The sequence below is a fragment of the Dendrobates tinctorius genome, unplaced genomic scaffold, assembly GCF_039654945.1.
Source record: "Dendrobates tinctorius isolate UK_male_01 unplaced genomic scaffold, ASM3965494v1 ptg000199l, whole genome shotgun sequence".
Classification (NCBI taxonomy): domain Eukaryota; kingdom Metazoa; phylum Chordata; class Amphibia; order Anura; family Dendrobatidae; genus Dendrobates; species Dendrobates tinctorius.
The window spans coordinates 905,540-925,424 of NW_027361866.1; the positions used below are offsets into that span (position 1 = coordinate 905,540).

Consider the following 19,885-nt stretch of genomic DNA (forward strand, 5'->3'; position numbering starts at 1 on the left):
ACCCTCATTTCATCTTCATCGTCCTGGTAGTTTGCAGCAGATTTTTTTTTTATCAAGAATGTCTCAGGACATTTGTCCATTCATTGCTCTTTCAATTATATGAAGTTTACGAGTGCCCTATGGTGAAAAACAGTCCCACACCGTGATGTTCCTACCTCCAAACTTCACTGTTGGTATGGTGTTTTCGGGGGTGATATGCAGTGTCTTTTGGCCTCCAAGCACAGTGTTTATTATGGCATCTAAATAGTTCAATTTTGGGCTCATTGGACCAGACTATATTCTCCTAGTATTTCACAAGCTTGTCTAAATGTTATATAACTTGCACAGAAAACTAGTAGCAGAACAGCCATATATAAAAAAAAAAATAAGATTTATTAAGTACAAATAAAACAAAATATAACAAACTTGATTAAAATGAGATGTTAAAACAGAAGTAGGCTTTACCAAGGATGCCAATATACAGAAAATAACTTTGTCACAAATTGCTTATAAAAAAAATAAATAAATGGGTCTCATCCCTCGAAAAAAGCCATACACGAAATATACGTCAGGAATGTTATTCTCTAGTATGACTTTACTTTGGGTTTGCCTTGTCACTCATGGGCTTCATAGGGATATGAGAGTGCAGTGGATGACTATTGCAATGCATATTTCATAGCGCAGATATCCTGGGGCTAGGGGCTCCTTCCCTATCCCTAAAGCTAGGGAGCGCCCAAGCTATTCCTGCTCCCTGGAGGGCCTATTACCTTTTTGGGTCTATTTATTATAACTTGCCTAAATGTTGTTGAGCAAACTGTAAACGCGATTGAACATGCTTTTTGTTCAGCAATGGAGTCTTGCGCGGTGAGCGTGCATATAGTCGTGAGCATGCATACAGGCCGTTGATTTTGAGTGCATTACTTACTAAGTTGCAGGATTGCTTTCTAATTTCTGGTATCTTAACTTTCCATTTTTTTTGCATCTCTCTTTATGTGTTCAACACTTTTCCTTGAGGCATTTCTCATTATTATGTACAGTATAACTTAATTTATTGATTTCTTTGCAATTGTGGTTTGGATGGGATGTTACTGACATCTGGTGAAAATTTCATGTCAACAGCACCTTTAGAAATATATTTACTCAGAAAATCTGTGACATGTTCAAAGATATATATATATATATATATATATATATACACACACACACACAGACACACATATATACAGGGGTTGGACAAAATAATGGAAACACCTAACGTTTTGGCATCATAATCTTCAAACATGTTATAAACATGCAAACCGTGACATATGGTAAAGTTTTGTAGTTGATTATTTGTGTTATGTGATATGTTTATGTAAATTAACTGTTTGTTTTGCAGAACTGTAAGAACATTGATGAGAACCTGATACCAATGGCAGACCTCTCGGATTTTCAAAGAGGCCAAATTGTTGGTGCTCGTATGGCAGGCGCTAGTGTAACAGAAAGTGCCCGAATGCTTGGCGTGTCAAGAGGTACTGTCTCCAAAGTAATGACTGCGTTTGAAAGAGAAGGAAAAACGCCCGCAGCAAAGCAAAGGTCCGGCCGAAAGTCGAAGTTGACTGAGAGAGACCGTCGGACTCTAAAGCGAATTGTGAGAGAGGATCGCAAGACCACGGCTCCGAAAATTACTGCTGAGCTCAATGAACACCTACAGAACTCAGTTTCCACGAAAACTGTTCGTCGGGAGCTGCACAAATCTGGATTCCACGGAAAAGCTGCAATTCGAAAACCGCTGCTCTCAATGACAAATGTTTCCAAGCGTTTAGAGTGGTGTAGAAACCTCCAGAATTGGTCCCTCGAGCAGTGGAAACGTGATATTCTCAGACGAATCATCATTTACCCTATTGCCGACCTCAGGCCGAGTGTACATTTGGAGACAGCCGAAAGAAGCATTCCATCCAGACTGCCTTCTCCCAACCGTAAAACATGGCGGAGGTTCTGTGATGATCTGGGGTGCTATTTCGTGGAGATCCGCCGGGACAATGATATCCCTTCATGGAAGAATTAACAGCCGAGATTATTTAGGCATTTTGGGCGACCAAGTGCATCCTATGGTTCAAGCACTGTTCCCGGAGGGGAACGCCATCTTTCAGGATGATAATGCACCAATTCATACAGCTAGAATCGTTAAAGCATGGCACGAGGAACATTCTAATGAAGTTGAGCATCTCATCTGGCCCCCACAATCCCCAGACCTCAACATTATTGAACATTTATGTCCGATTTTAGAGATTCAAGTTAAACGTCGATTTCCGCCGCCATTGTTGCTCAAAGAACAGGAGGATGTTTTAACTGAAGAATGGGCTGTCCTTTGGAAACAATTCACACCTTGCATGAATCCATACCTTGGAGAATTGAGGCTGTAATCGCCGCAAAAGGTGGACCTGCACCATACTCAACTAACTTTTGTTGATGTTTCCAGGTGTTTCCAACCCCTGTATATACATACATACATACACACACACACACACACACACACATAACACACACGTGCGGCGCGCACACTATCACCGAATTTTGCACCCTTTTAGAATAGAAAAAAAAACTAAAGAACAAAAAATAATATTAATGTTTAGAATATAAAGGATGTTCAAACATTGTGGAAAAGATTCCAAATGTAGACCCGAATCTGTAGGCATACCACGAGGAAGATGTGCATCGTCATCATCGTCGTCATCATGAGGATAGAACAATCTGCTGTTCGATGGATCTTTAATATCACTCTTTCGTTTCAGCAAACCCTCAAGGTGCAGACACAACAGAAGGTCTAGATGACAAATCAATAATGTCAGGCTGGTGAGAATGAACAAAGCACATGGCACAGGAGATGTATAGTCAGTATTGAGGTTACCAGAAGGTAGTGACAAGACGGGGTGGAAAGATGGGTCTATCTCGCACACATCTCGTTTTACCAGCACAGGTTTCTCAGTCTCGTCACAACGGAGCCCGATGGAGCTGGAGTTTACGGGTTGCCATGACTTGTTACTTCCATATACTGGTTTATGAACCTGCAGTTATAGTAGAAGCCATGTGAAAGACAGAAAACACAGGACCAAAAAAGCAAAATCATAATTATTATTGTTATTAAAATACATCCTCATAGGCATCATAAGGTACAGTACAGTCAAAGTTTTAGGCAGGAGTGGAAAAGAGAATGCTTTCAAAAAATAAAGTGTTAATAGTTTATTTTTATCAATTAATATAATGCAAAGTAAATGAGCAAAAGAGAAATCTAAGTCAAATCATTACTTGTTGTGACTAGAGTTGAGCGAAAGCTTACTAGAAAAACCCTTTCTAAAATATAACTTTTATTGAGTTTGGAATAGAAAAACAAAAATATATACTCACTAAGTGAAGGTGCAAAAAAGTGTGCTTACAAAAAATATTAAAATTATTTGAAGGGGCTGAATACCGCCTTAGGGAAAAAGATACACAGCAATTTATTCCCTTAGGCTACCAATCTTGCCAGTATAATGTTATTCTGGCTAATACAAAATCTCTGCTTGAAAAATTTAAAAAAATCAAAACACACAGCGCATAGTCCCCACAGCACAACGCCGCAAGAATATGCGGCCCTATATGCCCAGGGTAGCTGACAGAAAGCCCATTAGTGGGCTCTCGACGCATTTCCCCCATGGATGGGTTCATCAGAAGAGATCGATACAAGATGACATGGCAGTGGAGAGTTATCCATGAGGCTGCCTCATGAGTTGAGCAAATTTCATCGGGTCCCTGCTTATTTGGCCAGCTATAGCGCTGGCCGAATAAGCTGCAGAGGGAACCTGGATCGCTCCAGCTGATCAGCTGTCCGGCACCGCATCTGCATGTGTCACGGCTGTGTCACTGTCACAACACATGCATGGAGACCTTGTGTGTTGGGCTCTCCATGCATGTGTCGTGACTGTCACACAGCCGCGACACATGTTAGCTGCAGCGCAGGACAGCTGGTCAGCTGGCCTCTCCATGTCTCAGGGTTCCCGCTGCAGCTTATCTGGTAAGCGCTATATCTTGCCAAATAAGCAGGGACACGATCAAACTCACTCAACTCTATTTGTGATCCGCCGACGCCTTCAAAACAGCATCAATTCTTCTACGCATAAGTAAGTCCCCTTCACATATCCATTTTTTTGTATCCGTATCCAGTCCGTTTTTTAAGGACCGCAAATACGGACACACGCACACCCATTGTATTTAATGGTGGTACACATGTCAGGTTTTTCACACAGATTGTATGCACGTGTGAAAAACCTGCAGACATGTCAATTTTTTATTTGCACCACGGACAAAATGCGTGCAGAACACGTGCACACTGATGACACATGGATGACATCCGTGTGACATCGGCGTAACACGTACCAGTGCCTGGGATAAACTGGTACAGTTCACACTGTTCCCAGGTGGCGGCTGCTGAAGACAACTGTCCTCATTGTCGCTTGGTCTCCCAGGAGACAATTATGGGAGTTGTATTAAACACTCGCTATGTCCTACCTCTGTAAAATTAAGAAATAAAAAAAAATGTAATGACCTCCTGCACAATTTTCAAACCAGCAAAGGGAAAACCCACGGCTGGGGGCTGCTGTTAATAATCTGGCAAATGAGACAATCTCCCAAAATGTTGCCAGGCTATTAATATCAACTCAAAGCTGTTTGCTTAGCGTTTACTGGTTAGTTTATGGGGGACCCCAGATAAAAAAAAGCCATACTGTCCCCCTATAAATTCTAACCAGCAAAGGCTAAACAGACAGCTGTGGGTTAATATTAATAGCCTTCGAAGAGGCCAGGGATATTGTCACCCCATCCCAGGCTACCAACATCATCCCTCAACCGCCCCAGAAATGATGCATCTATAAGATGTGCCAAATCTGGTGCTTAGCCTCACTCTTCCCACTTGCACTGTGGCAAGTAGGATAATAGGGTTGGGGTTGATGTCAGCTTTGTTTGCCCCTTGACGAGTCTAGCTCTGCTACATCTTGATGCCATGCTGAACGTTGACATAATGCGAGCTTTCAGCCTGGCATCCAGCAGAGACACTCTTTCTGGCTCTCATAACATCAAGAACTGACTTCTGGGTCTCGCAGCAAATACTGGAGCAATCAGACAGGTCATAACCTGCAGAAGACGCCCGGAGCAAAGACAAGAACAGAAGAAGACGGCGGCTAGTGAGTATATTACTAAGAGCAGGGAACTTAGTCTGGTGGTATTACAAAAAAAAAGCTTAAGTGGTGCTTTGAAGATATGCTGTCAACACGCTTTTGAAGAAGCACCAAGAAATGACAACTTGGTGTAGCAGAGGAAAGACACATCATGCTTACTTTCCATTGAAATCGGAAGATGTGCAGCATTTTCAGCCTAAAGATGAAAAAGGTGTGTTGAAAATGATGATATGGCCCCCACAGAGCCCTGATCTCAACATTATCGAGTCTGTCTGAGATGACAAGAGATAGATGGATTCTGCAAAAGTCTCCATTCTCAGTAGATCTGTGGTCTCCATTCTCAGTAGATCTGTGGTTAGTTCCCCAAGATGTTTTGGACAACCTCACTGCTGAGTTCCTTCAAAAACTATGCTTACGTGTATCTAAAATTGATACTTTGATTCTCTATGAAGACAAATGGTGGTCACATCAATAGCATTTAGATTTTGCTTTTGTTCATTCACTTTGCATTGTGTTAATTGATAATAATAAACTATTAACATTTCTATTTTCAACCATTCATACTTTGCAGCATTTTTTACACAACTGCTTAAAACTTTTGTGTAGTACTGTATCTCATAGATTTCCCATTATTTAGCCGTAAATGAGAAAAGAATAGAAAACACACCACAAAAGTGGATGCTATAATTTTGTAAAATCAAGTATATGCATAAAATAAATATAATTTGACAATATTTTTTGTGTTTCTAAATGCCTCTGTCATGGGCCTGGGCAGATGTACTTCCAGTCCTGGTTTCGTGACACGAGAGTGTAATCTGTGATGGTGCTCCATCTGCCCAGTGTGTAAAGTGGGCAGACTGACTGCTCATTCAATAAATACCCAAGTCAGCCCCCTTCTCTGTCAGGGTTGATGCACAGATAGTTAGGGGGGCTTGTTTAGCTTATAAAATGAGCAATAAGCCCATGCCCTTCACACACAACCCTCATCACGTACCATCACAGGACTGACACTGGGAGATAGGCGGACACTTGGATATAAAAGTATATTAGTAACCTTTATATCATCGTAGCAATACAGCTCAAAATAATTTTATAAAGTAGATTGTACAAAAATAAAAGAAGAATCAATCAGATTTCAGCTGCATTCTCTAACACAAGGGACAAATCTGAATACTTTTAGAAACCATGCCCATGACATCTCCTCTGCACAATGGCAGAAGCGTTGGCTTGTAAAGAGTGTGTAAGACTGCTGGCACAGGGAATGCATTCCTAGAAGACATCGCTTGACACAAGCCTCACCAAATGGAAAGGCGTGTGGCCTGGAAACAATCTGTACAGGTTCCGCTTGTGAAATAACAGCAGAGGTCTGGTCCGGGCTGAGCTGCTCCTAAGGGTGGAGGAGGCCTTCATGCGAATCCGCTTTCTTTTTCTTACTAGCTGCTGCTTGCAGAACCCATTCCTGGTTGTCATTCCTGCCTTCAGCAGCTCTGATGTTCTAAAAGAAAGAAAATCCTTGAATCACAACGAAAAACAAGCTGGTTCCCAAAGTCTGCTGCCCCTGGAGAGTGACATTTTATTGCTATTAGTGATGAGCGAACACAATGATATTAGTGATGAGCTATTGTGCTTGGATAAGGTGTTATCTGAGCATGCTCGGGTGCTAACCGAGTGTCTTCGGCGTGCTCGAATAATATGTTCGAGTCCCGGATCCTGCATGTGTTGCGGCTGTCAAACACCCACGAGACATGCAGTTGCAGGGACGCAAAGATATTATTCGAGTATGCCGAAGACACTCGGTTAGCACCCCAGCACGCTCAGATAACACCTTATCCCAGGACGTTTGCTCATCACTACTGCCTATGTGTGTTGGTTTTTTTCCCCTAGTAGAAGGTGCACTAATCAGTGCAATCACTAAGCCTTACCCATGAGGACCACTTGCAGCCATCTTTCCATTTGAATAGGGTTTATCAGGGCTAGTAGGAGACAGACTAACAGGGAAGGCGGTAATCAGACTGCTGACCATTTGAGTCAGTTGAGCGCTCTGAAAAACAAGACAACATCTATGAAAACAGCGTGATAACATCAGTCCCACTTCCATACTATGCCTCCTATCTCCCTGTTTCCAAGGTATCACTTACATTTTGCAGACATACTGGTTATTTCACTAGTCGTGTCATGCTGTGACATCTAAGGCTGGAGTCACACATAGCGACTCACCAGCGATCCAGGGGGGCCGGTCGCTGATCGCTGTCATACACAGCGATCTCGCTGGTGAGATCGCTGTTGTGCCACATAAGAGAAGTTCTCTCATTTCCCAGCAAAAAAACATGAATTCTGATTCCAAGGAGTGGAAACTGGAAATCAGTTGACTTTTGATTCTGGGAATACCCGGTAAAGGGGTTATGTTGTGAGTTCATTTTCCCCTTCGTCACTGAGGTCTGGTGAACTCCCTATTCTGGTAAAGGAAGGTAATTAGCCTGATTATCAGGCACCTGAGCCTGATGATGATGACTGGCTGAGTGGAGTCACGGACTGGATATAAGGCTGCCGACGCCCTTCTGCCCTGCGGGTGATTTCTCTGTGGACTTCTAGGACACCAGTCTGATTCCTGCTCCTCTAAAGCTAAGTTTTCTGCTTTGCCTGTTAGCATTTGTGTTTTGTTTTTGTTTGCCTTGCTTTTCTGGATTCTGCCATTCCCTGCTGGGGTGAGCTGAATCTCCTTTTGCCAGTTGCTCTGTCTTCAGAATATTCCTGAGTACTGACATAGCTTTTTGAAGCCTAGCGTCTTCAGGGCCTTTTTCACTGTCAGTTTGTTGCCTCTTATTTTCCTAGGGTTTTTCACGGATTGCAGACAGCAGCCTTCCTGTCCTTTCCTATCTAGTTAGCTTGGGCCCCGTCTTTGCTCAGTCTATCTTTCTGTCTGTGTTAGTGTTCTTTCTTCTTGCTTCACCGTCATTATATGTTGGGGGCTGCATTTTGCTTTGGGGTCTGCTCTGGGGCAGTTTAGATTTCCCTTTCTGTCTTTAGGCTATATAGTCCTCCGGCTGTGATCGAGGGGTCTAGGGCATCGTAGGAACCCCCCACAGCTACTGCTAGTTGTCTTGATAGGTTCAGGGATCTGCAATCCGATAGCTGCCAACTTCTCTGGTTTTCTGGACTTAGATAGCATTTCTGTTTTTGCCTCCTACGGTGACTCATTCATAACAGAATCACCCGCCATACCGCAGATCCTAGGGTACTCAATAGCAGGAAAGAATTGTGTTTAAAAAAAAAAAAAGTGTGTATATTCTTTCCTCTATATCTCTGAGGCCGTAGGGGGAATTTTTTTTTTTTTTCTCTCAATGGAGATAAAGCAATTGTCTGATCATGTGGAGCAGCTCGCTGCGGAAGTGCGGGGAATTTCCGCCTACCTTGCTCGTTCGCATGCTGTTGAACCAAAGATCCCTACACCTGATGTATTTTTTGGGGATCGATCTAAATTTTTGAGTTTCAAAAATAATTGTAAATTATTTTTTGCCTTGAAGCCTAACTCGTCAGGGAGCTCCGCGCAGCAGGTTAAAATTGTCATCTCTTTGCTGCGTGGCGATCCCCAGGATTGGGCGTTTTCTTTGAAACCAGATGATCCTATTCTGACTAATGTGAACGCATTCTTTCAAGCCTTGGGGTTGTTGTATGATGAACTTTATGCTATTGATCAGGCTGAAAAGACCCTGTTGGCATTGAACCAGGGTCGAGATTCTGCAGAGTTGTACTGTCAAAAGTTCCGAAAGTGGGCGGTCCTTACTACCTGGAATGATAATGCCTTGGCTGCTCTCTTTCGGAAGGGTTTGTCAGAAGCCGTAAAAGATACTATGGTGGGATTTCCTGTTCCCTCTGGTCTGGACGATTCTATGTCATTAGCCATTCAGGTTGATCGGCGTTTACGTGAAAGCAGGATTGCACGAGAGGTGTTGCCACCGGTTGAACAGACATCTGAACCTATGCAATGTGATACAGTTTTGTCTAGGGCGCAACGTCAGGAGTTCAGAAGGCGTAATAAGCTGTGTTTTTTCTGTGGAGATGCCTCGCATATTATTTCTGTTTGTCCTAAACGAGAGAAACGCTTTGCACACACGTTTTCTGTTGGTGGTGTTCAACCTAAGTTTCTTCTGGCAATTACTCTGATCTGCTCCCTGTCCACATTTTCCGCCAAGGCTTTTGTGGATTCGGGAGCAGCGCTAAACCTAATGGACTTGGATTTTGCTAAACGTTGTGGATTTCCGATGACACCTCTGCAGACGCTTATCCCTTTGAGGGGGATTGATGCTACTCCTTTGGCGAAAAATAAACCTCAGTTTTGGACCCAGGTGGTCATGCGGGTCGCCCCAGACCATCAAGAAAATTGCAGATTTTTGGTGTTGCATGGTCTGCATGATGCCGTTGTTCTGGGGTTTCCCTGGCTGCAAATTCATAATCCAGTTTTGGATTGGAAATCTGTCTGTGGTGAGTTGGGGTTGTCGGTGTGCCTTTAGTGAGGCTCCGTTTTTTTCCACCTCTCCTCAGTCGCATGATGTTCCTGACTATTTGGCGGACTTTTATTATGTATTTAGTGAGAATGAGTCTGCATCTTTGCCTCCTCATAGGAGTTATGACTATGCAATTGAACTGAGCCCGGGGTGTAAATTTCCCAAGGGTCGACTCTTCAATTTATCTGTACCCGAGCACGAGGCTATGCGATCCTATATTAAGGAGGCGTTGGAGAAGGGTCATATTAGACCATCCTCTTCACCCTTAGGTGCCGGTTTTTTCTTTGTGGCCAAAAAGGATGGTTCTTTAAGGCCTTGTATTGATTATCGTGCCCTCAACAAAATTACTATTAAATTTCAGTATCCGTTACTCCTGATTTCGGATCTATTCTCCAGAGTTAAAGGTGCTTGCTGGTTTACCAAGCTTGACCTCAGGGGGGCGTATAATCTTATCCGCATTAAGCAGGGGGATGAATGGAAGATGGCGTTTAATACTCCGGAGGGACATTTTGAGTACCTGGTGATGCCTTTTGGGCTCACTAATGCCCCTTCTGTCTTCCAGTGCTTCATGAACGATATTTTCCGAGACTTTGTCGATAGATTTTTGATTATCTATCTGGATGATATTTTGATCTTCTCCAAGGATTGGGATTCTCATGTGGAACATGTTCGGACTGTGTTCCGGATCTTGAGGGAGAATTCCCTGTATGTCAAAGGATCAAAATGCCTTTTTGGAGTACAGAGGATTTCATTTTTGGGATTTATTTTGTCTCCGTCAACTATTGAAATGGACCCGGCCAAGGTACAGGCCATTTATGATTGGGTTCAGCCCACTTCTTTGAAGGCCCTCCAGAAGTTTTTGGGTTTTGCTAATTTTTATCGGAAATTTATAGCAAAATTTTCTAGTATTGCCAAGCCATTGACAGATCTGACTAAGAAGGGTGCTGATGTGTTGAATTGGTCTCCGGAGGCTGTTGCTTCCTTTCAGGAGCTGAAGCGAAGATTTACCTCCGCCCCGGTTTTGCGGCAACCTGATGTCTCACTCCCGTTCCAGGTAGAGGTGGATGCTTCTGAGATTGGTGCAGGAGCTGTTTTGTCCCAAAAGGATCCTGTAACATCTAAAATGAATCCCTGTGCTTTCTTTTCCCGAAAGTTCTCTCCATCTGAACGTACTGTAACTATGATGTGGGGAATCGGGAACTGTTGGCCATGAAATGGGCATTTGAGGAGTGGAGACATTGGTTGGAGGGAGCTAAACATCAAGTTGTGGTCCTCACTGACCACAAGAATTTGATTTACCTAGAGTCGGCTAAGCACTTGAACCCTAGACAGGCTAGGTGGGCCTTGTTTTTTACACGTTTTGATTTTGTGGTCTCTTTTCTTCCTGGAACTAAGAATGTCAAGGCAGACGCCCTCTCTAGGAGCTTCTTTGCTGATTCTCCTGTGGTGACCAAGCCTGCTACCATCTTAGGCGAAGGTGTAGTTCTTTCTGCCATCTCGCCCGATTTGAGACTTGCTCTGCAAGAGTTCCAGGAGGACAAGCCTGAGCGTTGTCCCAGTCGAAAGTTGTATGTTCCTGACCAGTGGAAGAAGAGAGTGATGTCTGAAGTTCATTGCTCTGCATTGGCTGGTCATCCAGGTATTTTTGGTACTAGAGATCTGGTGAGTCGCTCTTTTTGGTGGTCCACCTTGTCTCATGATGTCAGGAATTTTGTGCAGTCCTGTGGGCAGTGGCGGATTATAATGAGGTCAATCTGGGCGGTAGCCCAGGGCCCAGTGGTGTGGGGGGCCCACCAGCCCAAGGAAAATTGCCCCATTATAATCTGCCACCATAGCGCCACGCCCCCTCCATGTACCGACCTCTTCCTCCCCCTCCCAGACCCACCGGCCACCGCAGCGCCAGCCACTCACTGATAAATCCGTGCTCTGTGCACACAGGACCTGTGAGGAGGTCACAGGAGGGGAGGAGTCAGGGGTTACATGATCACGGGCTTCAGTTGGAGGCCCCTGATCATGTGACACATGACTCCTCCCCTCCTGTGACCTCATCACAGGTCCTGTGCACACAACCCTCAATGTATTGTATGCGGGACTCTGCAATGTATTGTATTCGGGAGGGGCGGAGTCAGGGGTCACATGATGATCAGGGGCTTCAGTGGCTGCAGGACTCTGCTGTGCTCGTTGTCATGGTGCTGGATGAGGGCATTATGTGTGGGGTCAGGAGAAGTTTACAGGGTGGATGTAGCTGCATGTGTGTGCGCGAGGTGTACAGAGCAGAGCCGCGCGTGTGTGAGGTGTACGGAGCAGAGCCGTGAATGTGCGAGGTGTACGGAGCAGAGCCGCAAATGTGCGAGGTGTACGGAGTGGAGCTGCGTGTGTGCAAGGTGTACGGAGCAGAGCCGCGAATGTGCGAGGTGTACGGAGCGGAGCCGTGCAAGTGCGAGGTGTACGGAGCGGAGCCGCGTGTGTACGAGGTGTACGGAGCGAAGCTGCATGTGTGTATGAGATGTACGGAGCAAAGCCGCTTGTGTGTACGGAACGAAGCCGCTTGTGTGTACGGAGCGAAGCCGCGTGAGTGTACAGAGCGAAGCCGCGTGGGTGTGCGAGTTGTACGGAGCGGAGACGCGTGTGTACGGAACGGAGCCCTCTGTGTACAGAGCTGAGCCGTGTGTTTACGGAGCTGAGCCGCGTGTGCGCGAGGTGTACGGAGCGGAGCCGCGTGTGCGCGAGGTGTACCGAGCGGAGCCGTGCGCGTGCGAGGTGTACGGAGCGGAGCCGCGTGTGTGTACGAGGTGTACGGAATGGAGCCCTGTGTGTAAGAGGTGTACGGAGCAGAGCCGTGCGCTTGCAGGTGTACGGAGCGGAGCCACGCGTGTACGGAGCGGAGATACGTGTGTGTACGAGGTGTATAGAGGGAAGCTGCGTATGTGTACGAGGTGTACGGAACGAAGCCGCATGTGTGTATGAGGTGTACGGTGCGAAGCCGCGTGTGTGTACGGAGCGAAGCCCCACGTGTGTACGAGGTGTACAGAATGGAGCCCTGTGTGTACAAAGTGTACAGAGCTGAGCCGTGCATTTACGGAGTGGAGCCGCATGTGTATAAGGTGTATGGAGCAAAGCTGCATGTGTACAAGGTTTACGGAGCAGAGCCATGTGTGTTCAAGGTGTACAGAGCGTGGCTGCGTGTGTATAAGGTGTACGGTGCAGAGCCGCATGTGTACGAGGTTTACGGAGTGGAGCCATGTGTGTACTGAGTGGAGCCGTGTGTGTGCGAGGTGTACAGAGCCAAGCCATGTGAACGAGGCATACAAAGCAGAACCGTGTGTGTATGAGGTGTGCGGAGCCATGCGTGTACAAGGTGTATGATCTGGAGCATTCATACCTCCCAACCGTCGCAGATTTTGAGAGTCTGCCCCACTGCCCCGACCAGGAGCTTACTTTTCCCGCAGACACAGGAGTATACGGCAGAGCCCAGAGGAGCACTTGAAAACTCACACGTGACATTCTATCAGAAGTGACGTGCTGGAAGCTGACCGGAGGAGATTGTGACGGAACCATGGAGGAACTTCAGGGAATGCTTCAGATCAACACCATGTCCTATGTCCTCCTCCGACAGCGTGGGCAGCGGGATCGCCTTGGACTCGGGATGTCGGCCATGTGAGTGGATCATGATATGTCCTGCACCAGGAAGCTTAGGTGGGCACTACAATGTGAGCCGGGCTGGTATAGTATCTTTATAGAATCTTTCTTTCCCCTCTTTCCTTGTCTTTCTTTCTCTCTCTGTTCTTTCTTTCTTTCACTGTCTGTTCTTTCTTTCTCCCTCTCTGTTCTTTCTTTCCCCTTTCTTTCTTCTTTCTTTCACCTCTTTCTCTCTGTTTCTTCTTTCCCCTCTTTCTTTCTCTCTCCCTCTTTTCTTTCCCCTTTCTTTCTTTCTTGCTTTCTTTTTCTCTCTCTGTTCTTTCTTTCCCCTTTCTTTCACCTCTTTCTCTCTGTTTCTTCTTTCCCCTCTTTCTTTCTCTCTCCCTCTTTTCTTTCCCCTTTCTTTCTTTCTTGCTTTCTTTTTCTCTCTCTGTTCTTTCTTTTCCCCTCTTTCTTTCTTTTTCTTTCTTTCTTTCTTACTTTCTTTCTTTGTTCTTTCTTTATCTCTCCCTCTCTGTTCTTTCTTTCCCCTCTTTCTTTTTTCTCTCTCTTTTCTTCTTTTCTGTCCCCTCTTTCTTTCTCTCTGTTTCTCTGTTTCTTTCTTCTTTCTTTCTCTCTCTGTTCTTTCTTTCTCTCTCCTTTCTTTCTTTTTTTTCTTTTTTTTCTCTCTCTCTCTGTTCTTTCTTTGATTTCCTCAGTACCAGTCAGTGTGCCCACAATACCAGCCACTGTGCCCTCAGTACCAGTCAGTGTGATCGGCAGTGCTAAATGGGTGTGGTTGCGGCATGGACATGGGTGTGACTAGTTGTGAACTGGATGTGGTCGGGCGGCCGGTAACCAATCATCATAGTGGAAGTCATCTGTTTCCATCAACTTTGTTATATGTGGGCAGTGGGCACCTCTAGTAAGGTGGGCACAAGATGGCGGGTCTTGTCACCTCTGCCTCACACATAAGTTACTATGAGGTGTACTTTATTCCTGCCACATTTCTTTCTTGGCCTACTAAGAGAAATGTTTTGACCAGTTGAAAGCTATACAACCTGAAGATTGCGCATGTGTGCGCTACCCACATATATATATATTTACTTACTCTGACCCCTATATAAACCCTGCCCCTCCAACCGCCGTCCACTTTCCCATGCTCCTGTTCCAATCCTGGGGTCCTTTTTGGTCCCCCCATGGTCCTCCACATGCTGAACATCTGGGACATGACTAACATTGCGCAATGTGCGCTTGTTCGTCGCCAGATGCAGCGTCGTGTCCAGTGTGTGAGGAGACGGTAACTTGTCTGTGGCGTTAACCCCTCTGCTGACATGTTGGGCACAGCCTGTGATGAGGAGCATCTCTTCCTGTGTATCTGGCCACAGGCTGCACATCGGAGGCTGCTTCTTCTATCTGGGGAAGTTCATGAAGCAGAAGCCTCTGTGTGACTCATGTGAAGTAACTTATCTGAGAGGTCATGGGTCCAGGTCAGCAGGTGATTGCAGACTATTAGCTGGTTTCGATGTTAGGTACAGGTGAGTCAGGACTAGATGTTGGGTGGAAGCCTTCCAGTATTTGTAAGGCCTCGTGCACACGCTGAGTATTTGGTGAGTTTTTCACTCAGTATTTGTAAGGCCTCAAGGACACGCTGAGCATTTGGTGAGTTTTTCACTCAGTATTTGTAAGGCCTCAAGGACACGCTGAGCATTTGGTGTTTTTTACCTCAGTATTTGTGAGGCCTCGTGCATACGTTGTGTATTTGCAGAGGTTTTTTTACCTTTGTATTTAACCCCTTCCTGCCCCTTGACGCACCGTATGCGTCATGAAAACTAGTGACTTCCTGACTCCGTCACATGACCGGGGGCCCACAGAGTCTGAACAGCCCGGGGCCCTGACTACCCTTAATCCACCCCTGCCTGTGGGACTTGCTCCCGGTCTAAATCTTGTTCTCTCTCTAGTGGGTTGTTGATGCCTTTGCCGGTCCCCAGGAGGCCATGGACCCATATTTCTATGGATTTCATCTCTGATATGCCGGTCTCTCAAAGAATGACTGTTATTTGGGTGATTTGTGATAGGTTCTCTAAGATGGTTCATCTTGTACCACTCCCTAAGTTGCCGTCTTCCTCTGAGTTGGTGCCCCTGTTTTTGCAACAGGTGGTTCGCTTGCACGGGATTCCTGAGAACATTGTATCTGACAGAGGAGTTCAGTTTGTGTCTAGATTTTGGAGGACTTTCTGTTCCAAGCTGGGAATTCAGTTGTCCTTCTCCTCTGCTTTTCACCCTCAGACCAATGGGCAGACAGAGAACAAACCAGACCTTGGAGTCGTATTTGAGAGGTTTTATTTCCGCTGATCAGGATGATTGGGTTTCATTTTTGCCCTTGGCCGAATTTGCTTTAAATAATAGAGCTAGTTCTGGCACTTTGATGTCACCTTTTTTTTTGGAACTTTGGGTTTCATTCTCGATTTTCCTCAGGGCAGGTGGAACCTTCTGCCTGCCCAGGTGTTGACACTGTGGTGGAGAGAATGCACCAGATCTGGGACCAAGTGGTGGATAAGTTATCTCTCTCCCAGGAAAAGGCCCAGCGGTTTTCCAATCAACATAGGACCATTGGTCCCCAGTTTAAGATTGGTGATATGGTGTGGTTATCATCAAAAAATATTGCTATGAAGGTGGCTTCTCCTAAGTTTAAGCCTAGATTTATTGGACCTTACAAGATTTTGGAGATTATTAATCCGGTCTCTTTTCGTTTGGCTCTTCCTGTCACATTTAAGATCCATAATGTGTTCCATAAGTCCTTGTTGAAGAGGTTTGTTGAACCAGTTGTTCCTGGGGTGGCACCTCCGGACCCTGTATTGGATGAAGGTAACATGGAATATGAGGTAGAGAAAATACTGGATTCCCGTCTGGCTAGACGGAGACTCCAGTATTTGGTTAAGTTGAAGGGTTATGGTCAGGAGGATAATTCCTGGGTCTCTGCCTCTGATATTCATGCCAAAAGATTGGTGCGTGCCTTTCATCGGCCTCACCCTGATCGCCCTGGTGGCGTGTTTGAGGGTTCGGTGACCCCTCCTCAAGGGGGAGGTACTGTTGTGAGTTCATTTTCCCCTTCGTCACTGAGGTCTGGTGAACTCCCTATTCTGGTAAAGGAAGGAAATGAGCCTGATTATCAGGCACCTGAGCCTGATGATGATGACTGGCTGAGTGGAGTCACGGACTGGATATAAGGTTTTCTGCTTTGCCTGTTAGCATTTGTGTTTTGTTTTTGTTTGCCTTGCTTTTCTGGATTCTGCCATTCCCTGCTGGGGTGAGCTGAATCTCCTTTTGCCGGTTGCTCTGTCTTCAGAATATTCCTGAGTACTGACATAGCTTTTTGAAGCCTAGCGTCTTCAGGGCCTTTTTCACTGTCAGTTTGTTGCCTCTTATTTTCATAGGGTTTTTCACGGATTGCAGACAGCAGCCTTCCTGTCCTTTCCTATCTAGTTAGACTGAGCAAAGACGGGGCCCAAGCTATCTTTCTGTCTGTGTTAGTGTTCTTTCTTCTTGCTTCACCGTCATTATATGTTGGGGGCTGCCTTTTGCTTTGGGGTCTGCTCTGGGGCAGTTTAGATTTCCCTTTCTGTCTTTAGGCTATATAGTCCTCCGGCTGTGATCGAGGGGTCTAGGGCATCGTAGGAACCCCCCACGGCTACTGCTAGTTGTGTTGATAGGTTCAGGGGTCTGCAATCCGATAGCTGCCAACTTCTCTGGTTTTCTGGACTTAGCTAGCATTTCTGTTTTTGCCTCCTACGGTGACTCATTCATAACAGGGTTATCTGGAATTTTTATTATTTTTGAGTATAGGGCTAAGAACTAACAGGCAAGTAGAGGTTACCTACCTGCCTGTCCTGCATGGGGACGATCTCAGCCGGTACTGCCAGCGATCTCCTGCTTCATATCATCTCTAGTCAACAGCAGGGCTGTGGAGTGAGGGTACGTGCAGACGATCGGGAATTGGCAGCAGCGCATGTCTGCTACATTTATTGAATCCGCATGTGATCACTGAATAGTGCAGATTCACTGCATCCAATACAATTTTTGGGTGAAATTTCTCTTGGGAAGACTTTCATCTCCACAAGAGAAATAGACATGGCTGCGGTCTGGAAAGACGCGCCGCACGTCTGTCACCGACGGTATCTCTGGACGCAGAGTGGACATGGGATTTCTTGACATCCCATCCATTATGCTGTAACATCTGGACGGTGCAGGTTGGACACCACAGAAGTACATAGAGTCCAACCAGCAGTGTTTACTACTTGTGGCCATCTACCCTCAGAGTCAGAATAAAAAGGAGATTTTTGTGTACTCACCGTAAAATCTCTTTCTCTTAGCCTTTAATTGGGGGACACAGAACCGTGGGTGTTATCCTGCTGTCCACTAGGAGGCGACACTATGCATAATCTGAAAAAGATTAACTTTGGCTCCTCCTCTGCAGTATACACCCCTGGACGGCGTCAGCCTTCTCCAGTTTTGTGCAAAAGCATTAGGAGGAATATACCAGAAACATTATAGTAGCCTTTTTTTTACAGGCATGGTTATGTTTCTGGTATATTCCTCCTAATGCTTTTGCACAAAACTGGAGAAGGCTGACGCCGTCCAGGGGTGTATACTGCAGAGGAGGAGCCAAAGTTAATCTTTTTCAGATTATGCAGTGTCACCTCCTAGTGGACAGCAGCATAACACCCACGGTTCTGTGTCCCCCAATTAAAGGCTAAGAGAAAGAGATTTTACGGTGAGTACACAAAAATCTCCTTTACTCTGTCGCCTTATTGGGGGACACAGAACTGTGGGACGTCCTAAAGCAGTCCCTGGGTGGGAAGCAGTGGACGAATATTGTGCTGACAGTCCCCTAGACTTGGGGTACTGCCGCCTGCAGGACCCGTCTACCCAGGCTCGCATCCGCTGAGGACTGGGTATGCACTCTGTAGTGTTTTGTAAATGTGTGCAGGCTAGTCCAAGTGGCTGCCTTACACACTTGATGTGCTGAGGCTTGATGCCGAATGGCCCAAGAGGCCCCTACCGCCTGCGTAGAGTGTGCCGTGATACCGGCCGGAAGGGGAGAATTGTTGAGACGGTAAGCCTCTTGAATGGTGGACTTGATCAACCTAGCAAGGGTGGCTTTGGAAGCCGGTAGGCCCTTGCGAACGCCTTCTGGAAGAAGGAAAAGTGAATCAGACTTCCGGAAGGGAGCAGTCCTAGACACGTAAATACGCAATGCCCTGACAAGGTCAAGGGTATGCAGAGCCTTCTCTACCCTATGAACGGGAGCCGGGCAAAGAGACGGTAGTGATATTTCCTCATTGAGGTGGAAGCTGGACACGACCTTCGGAAGGAAGGATGGTACTGTACGGAGAACCACCTTGTCCTGATGAAAAACCAGGAAGGGTTGTCTGCAGCAAAGAGCTGAAAGTTCAGACACCCTGCGTAGCGAGGTGATTGCCACCAGGAAAACCACTTTCTGTGATAGAAAGCGGAGTGAGACCACCCTAAGGGGTTCAAAAGGAGGTGACTGTAGTGCTGTCAAGACCAGGTTGAGGTCCCATGTCTCCAACGGACGTTTGTAGGGGGGAACCAATCGGGAAACCCCTTGGAGAAAAGTCTTCACTTGCGGCTTGTTAGCAATACGCCTCTGAAAGAGCACTGAAAGCGCTGACACCTGGCTCTTCAGCGAGCCCAGGGATAGCCCGGCGTCCAGGCCTGACTGAAGGAACCCGAGGACCTTTGGAAGAGAATAGGGAAGTGGAATCTGCCCACGAGAGTCGCACCATGTGAAGAAAACCTTCCAGGTACGATAGTAAATGCTGGCTGAAGTTGGCTTTCGAGCCCTGATCATGGTTTTAACAACGTCCGGTGAAAAAAACCTGCTTGGGTCAAAACCCAGGTCTCAATGGCCACGCCGTCAAATTGAGAGCCCCTGAGTTGTGGTGGAAGAACGGGCCTTGTGACAGGAGGTCGGGACGTGTGGGGAGACGCCAGGGAGCGTCTGCTGTGAGTTGCACGACGTCGGCGTACCATGTACGCCTGGGCCAGTCTGGAGCGATCAGAATGGTGGGAACACCCTCTTGTTTGATCTTACTCAGGACTCTGGAGATCAGGGGGAGGGGTGGAAAAATGTACAGAAGCTGGAACTGGGTCCAGTCCTGAACCAGGGCATCTGCTCCGAGCGATCGCGAATCGCGCGTCCTGGCCATGAAATTGGGAACCTTGGCATTGAGATGGGATGCCATCAGATCCACGTCTGGGGTCCCCCAACGATGACAGATCTGACCGAAGACTTCGGGATGGAGAGACCATTCCCCCGAGTCCATTCCTTGTCGGCTGAGATAGTCGGCTTCCCAGTTGTCCACACCCGGAATGTGGACCGCGGAGAGTACTGACCTTGCATCCTCCGCCCATTGTAGGATACGCGTTACTTCGGTCATCGCCTGGATGCTGCGGGTGCCGCCTTGATGGTTCACGTATGCCACTGCCGTGGCATTGTCCGACTCTACTCTGATATGAGAGTCTGCCAGCAAGTGATGGAAGGCTTGCAACGCCAGGAAGATGGCC

At 46.5% G+C, this 19,885-nt stretch overlaps 1 protein-coding gene across 2 annotated transcripts in view; it reads right to left on the bottom strand.

The window, feature by feature from the left end:
• KANSL1L (KAT8 regulatory NSL complex subunit 1 like) overlaps positions 1–19,885 on the bottom strand; it is a 121,693-nt gene that overhangs the window by 62,807 nt on the left and 39,001 nt on the right. For both annotated transcript variants that reach the window (XR_012221922.1, XM_073553200.1), the window contains exons 5-8: positions 7,094–7,212; positions 6,471–6,666; positions 2,870–3,026; positions 2,660–2,785 (exon numbers count right to left, since the gene is read on the bottom strand). Coding sequence is in view for 1 of the 2 variants with exons in the window: in XM_073553200.1 (XP_073409301.1) it covers positions 2,660–2,785; positions 2,870–3,026; positions 6,471–6,666; positions 7,094–7,212 (598 nt within the window). In the remaining variant the exon portion in view is untranslated. The remainder of the gene's footprint in view (positions 1–2,659; positions 2,786–2,869; positions 3,027–6,470; positions 6,667–7,093; positions 7,213–19,885) is intronic.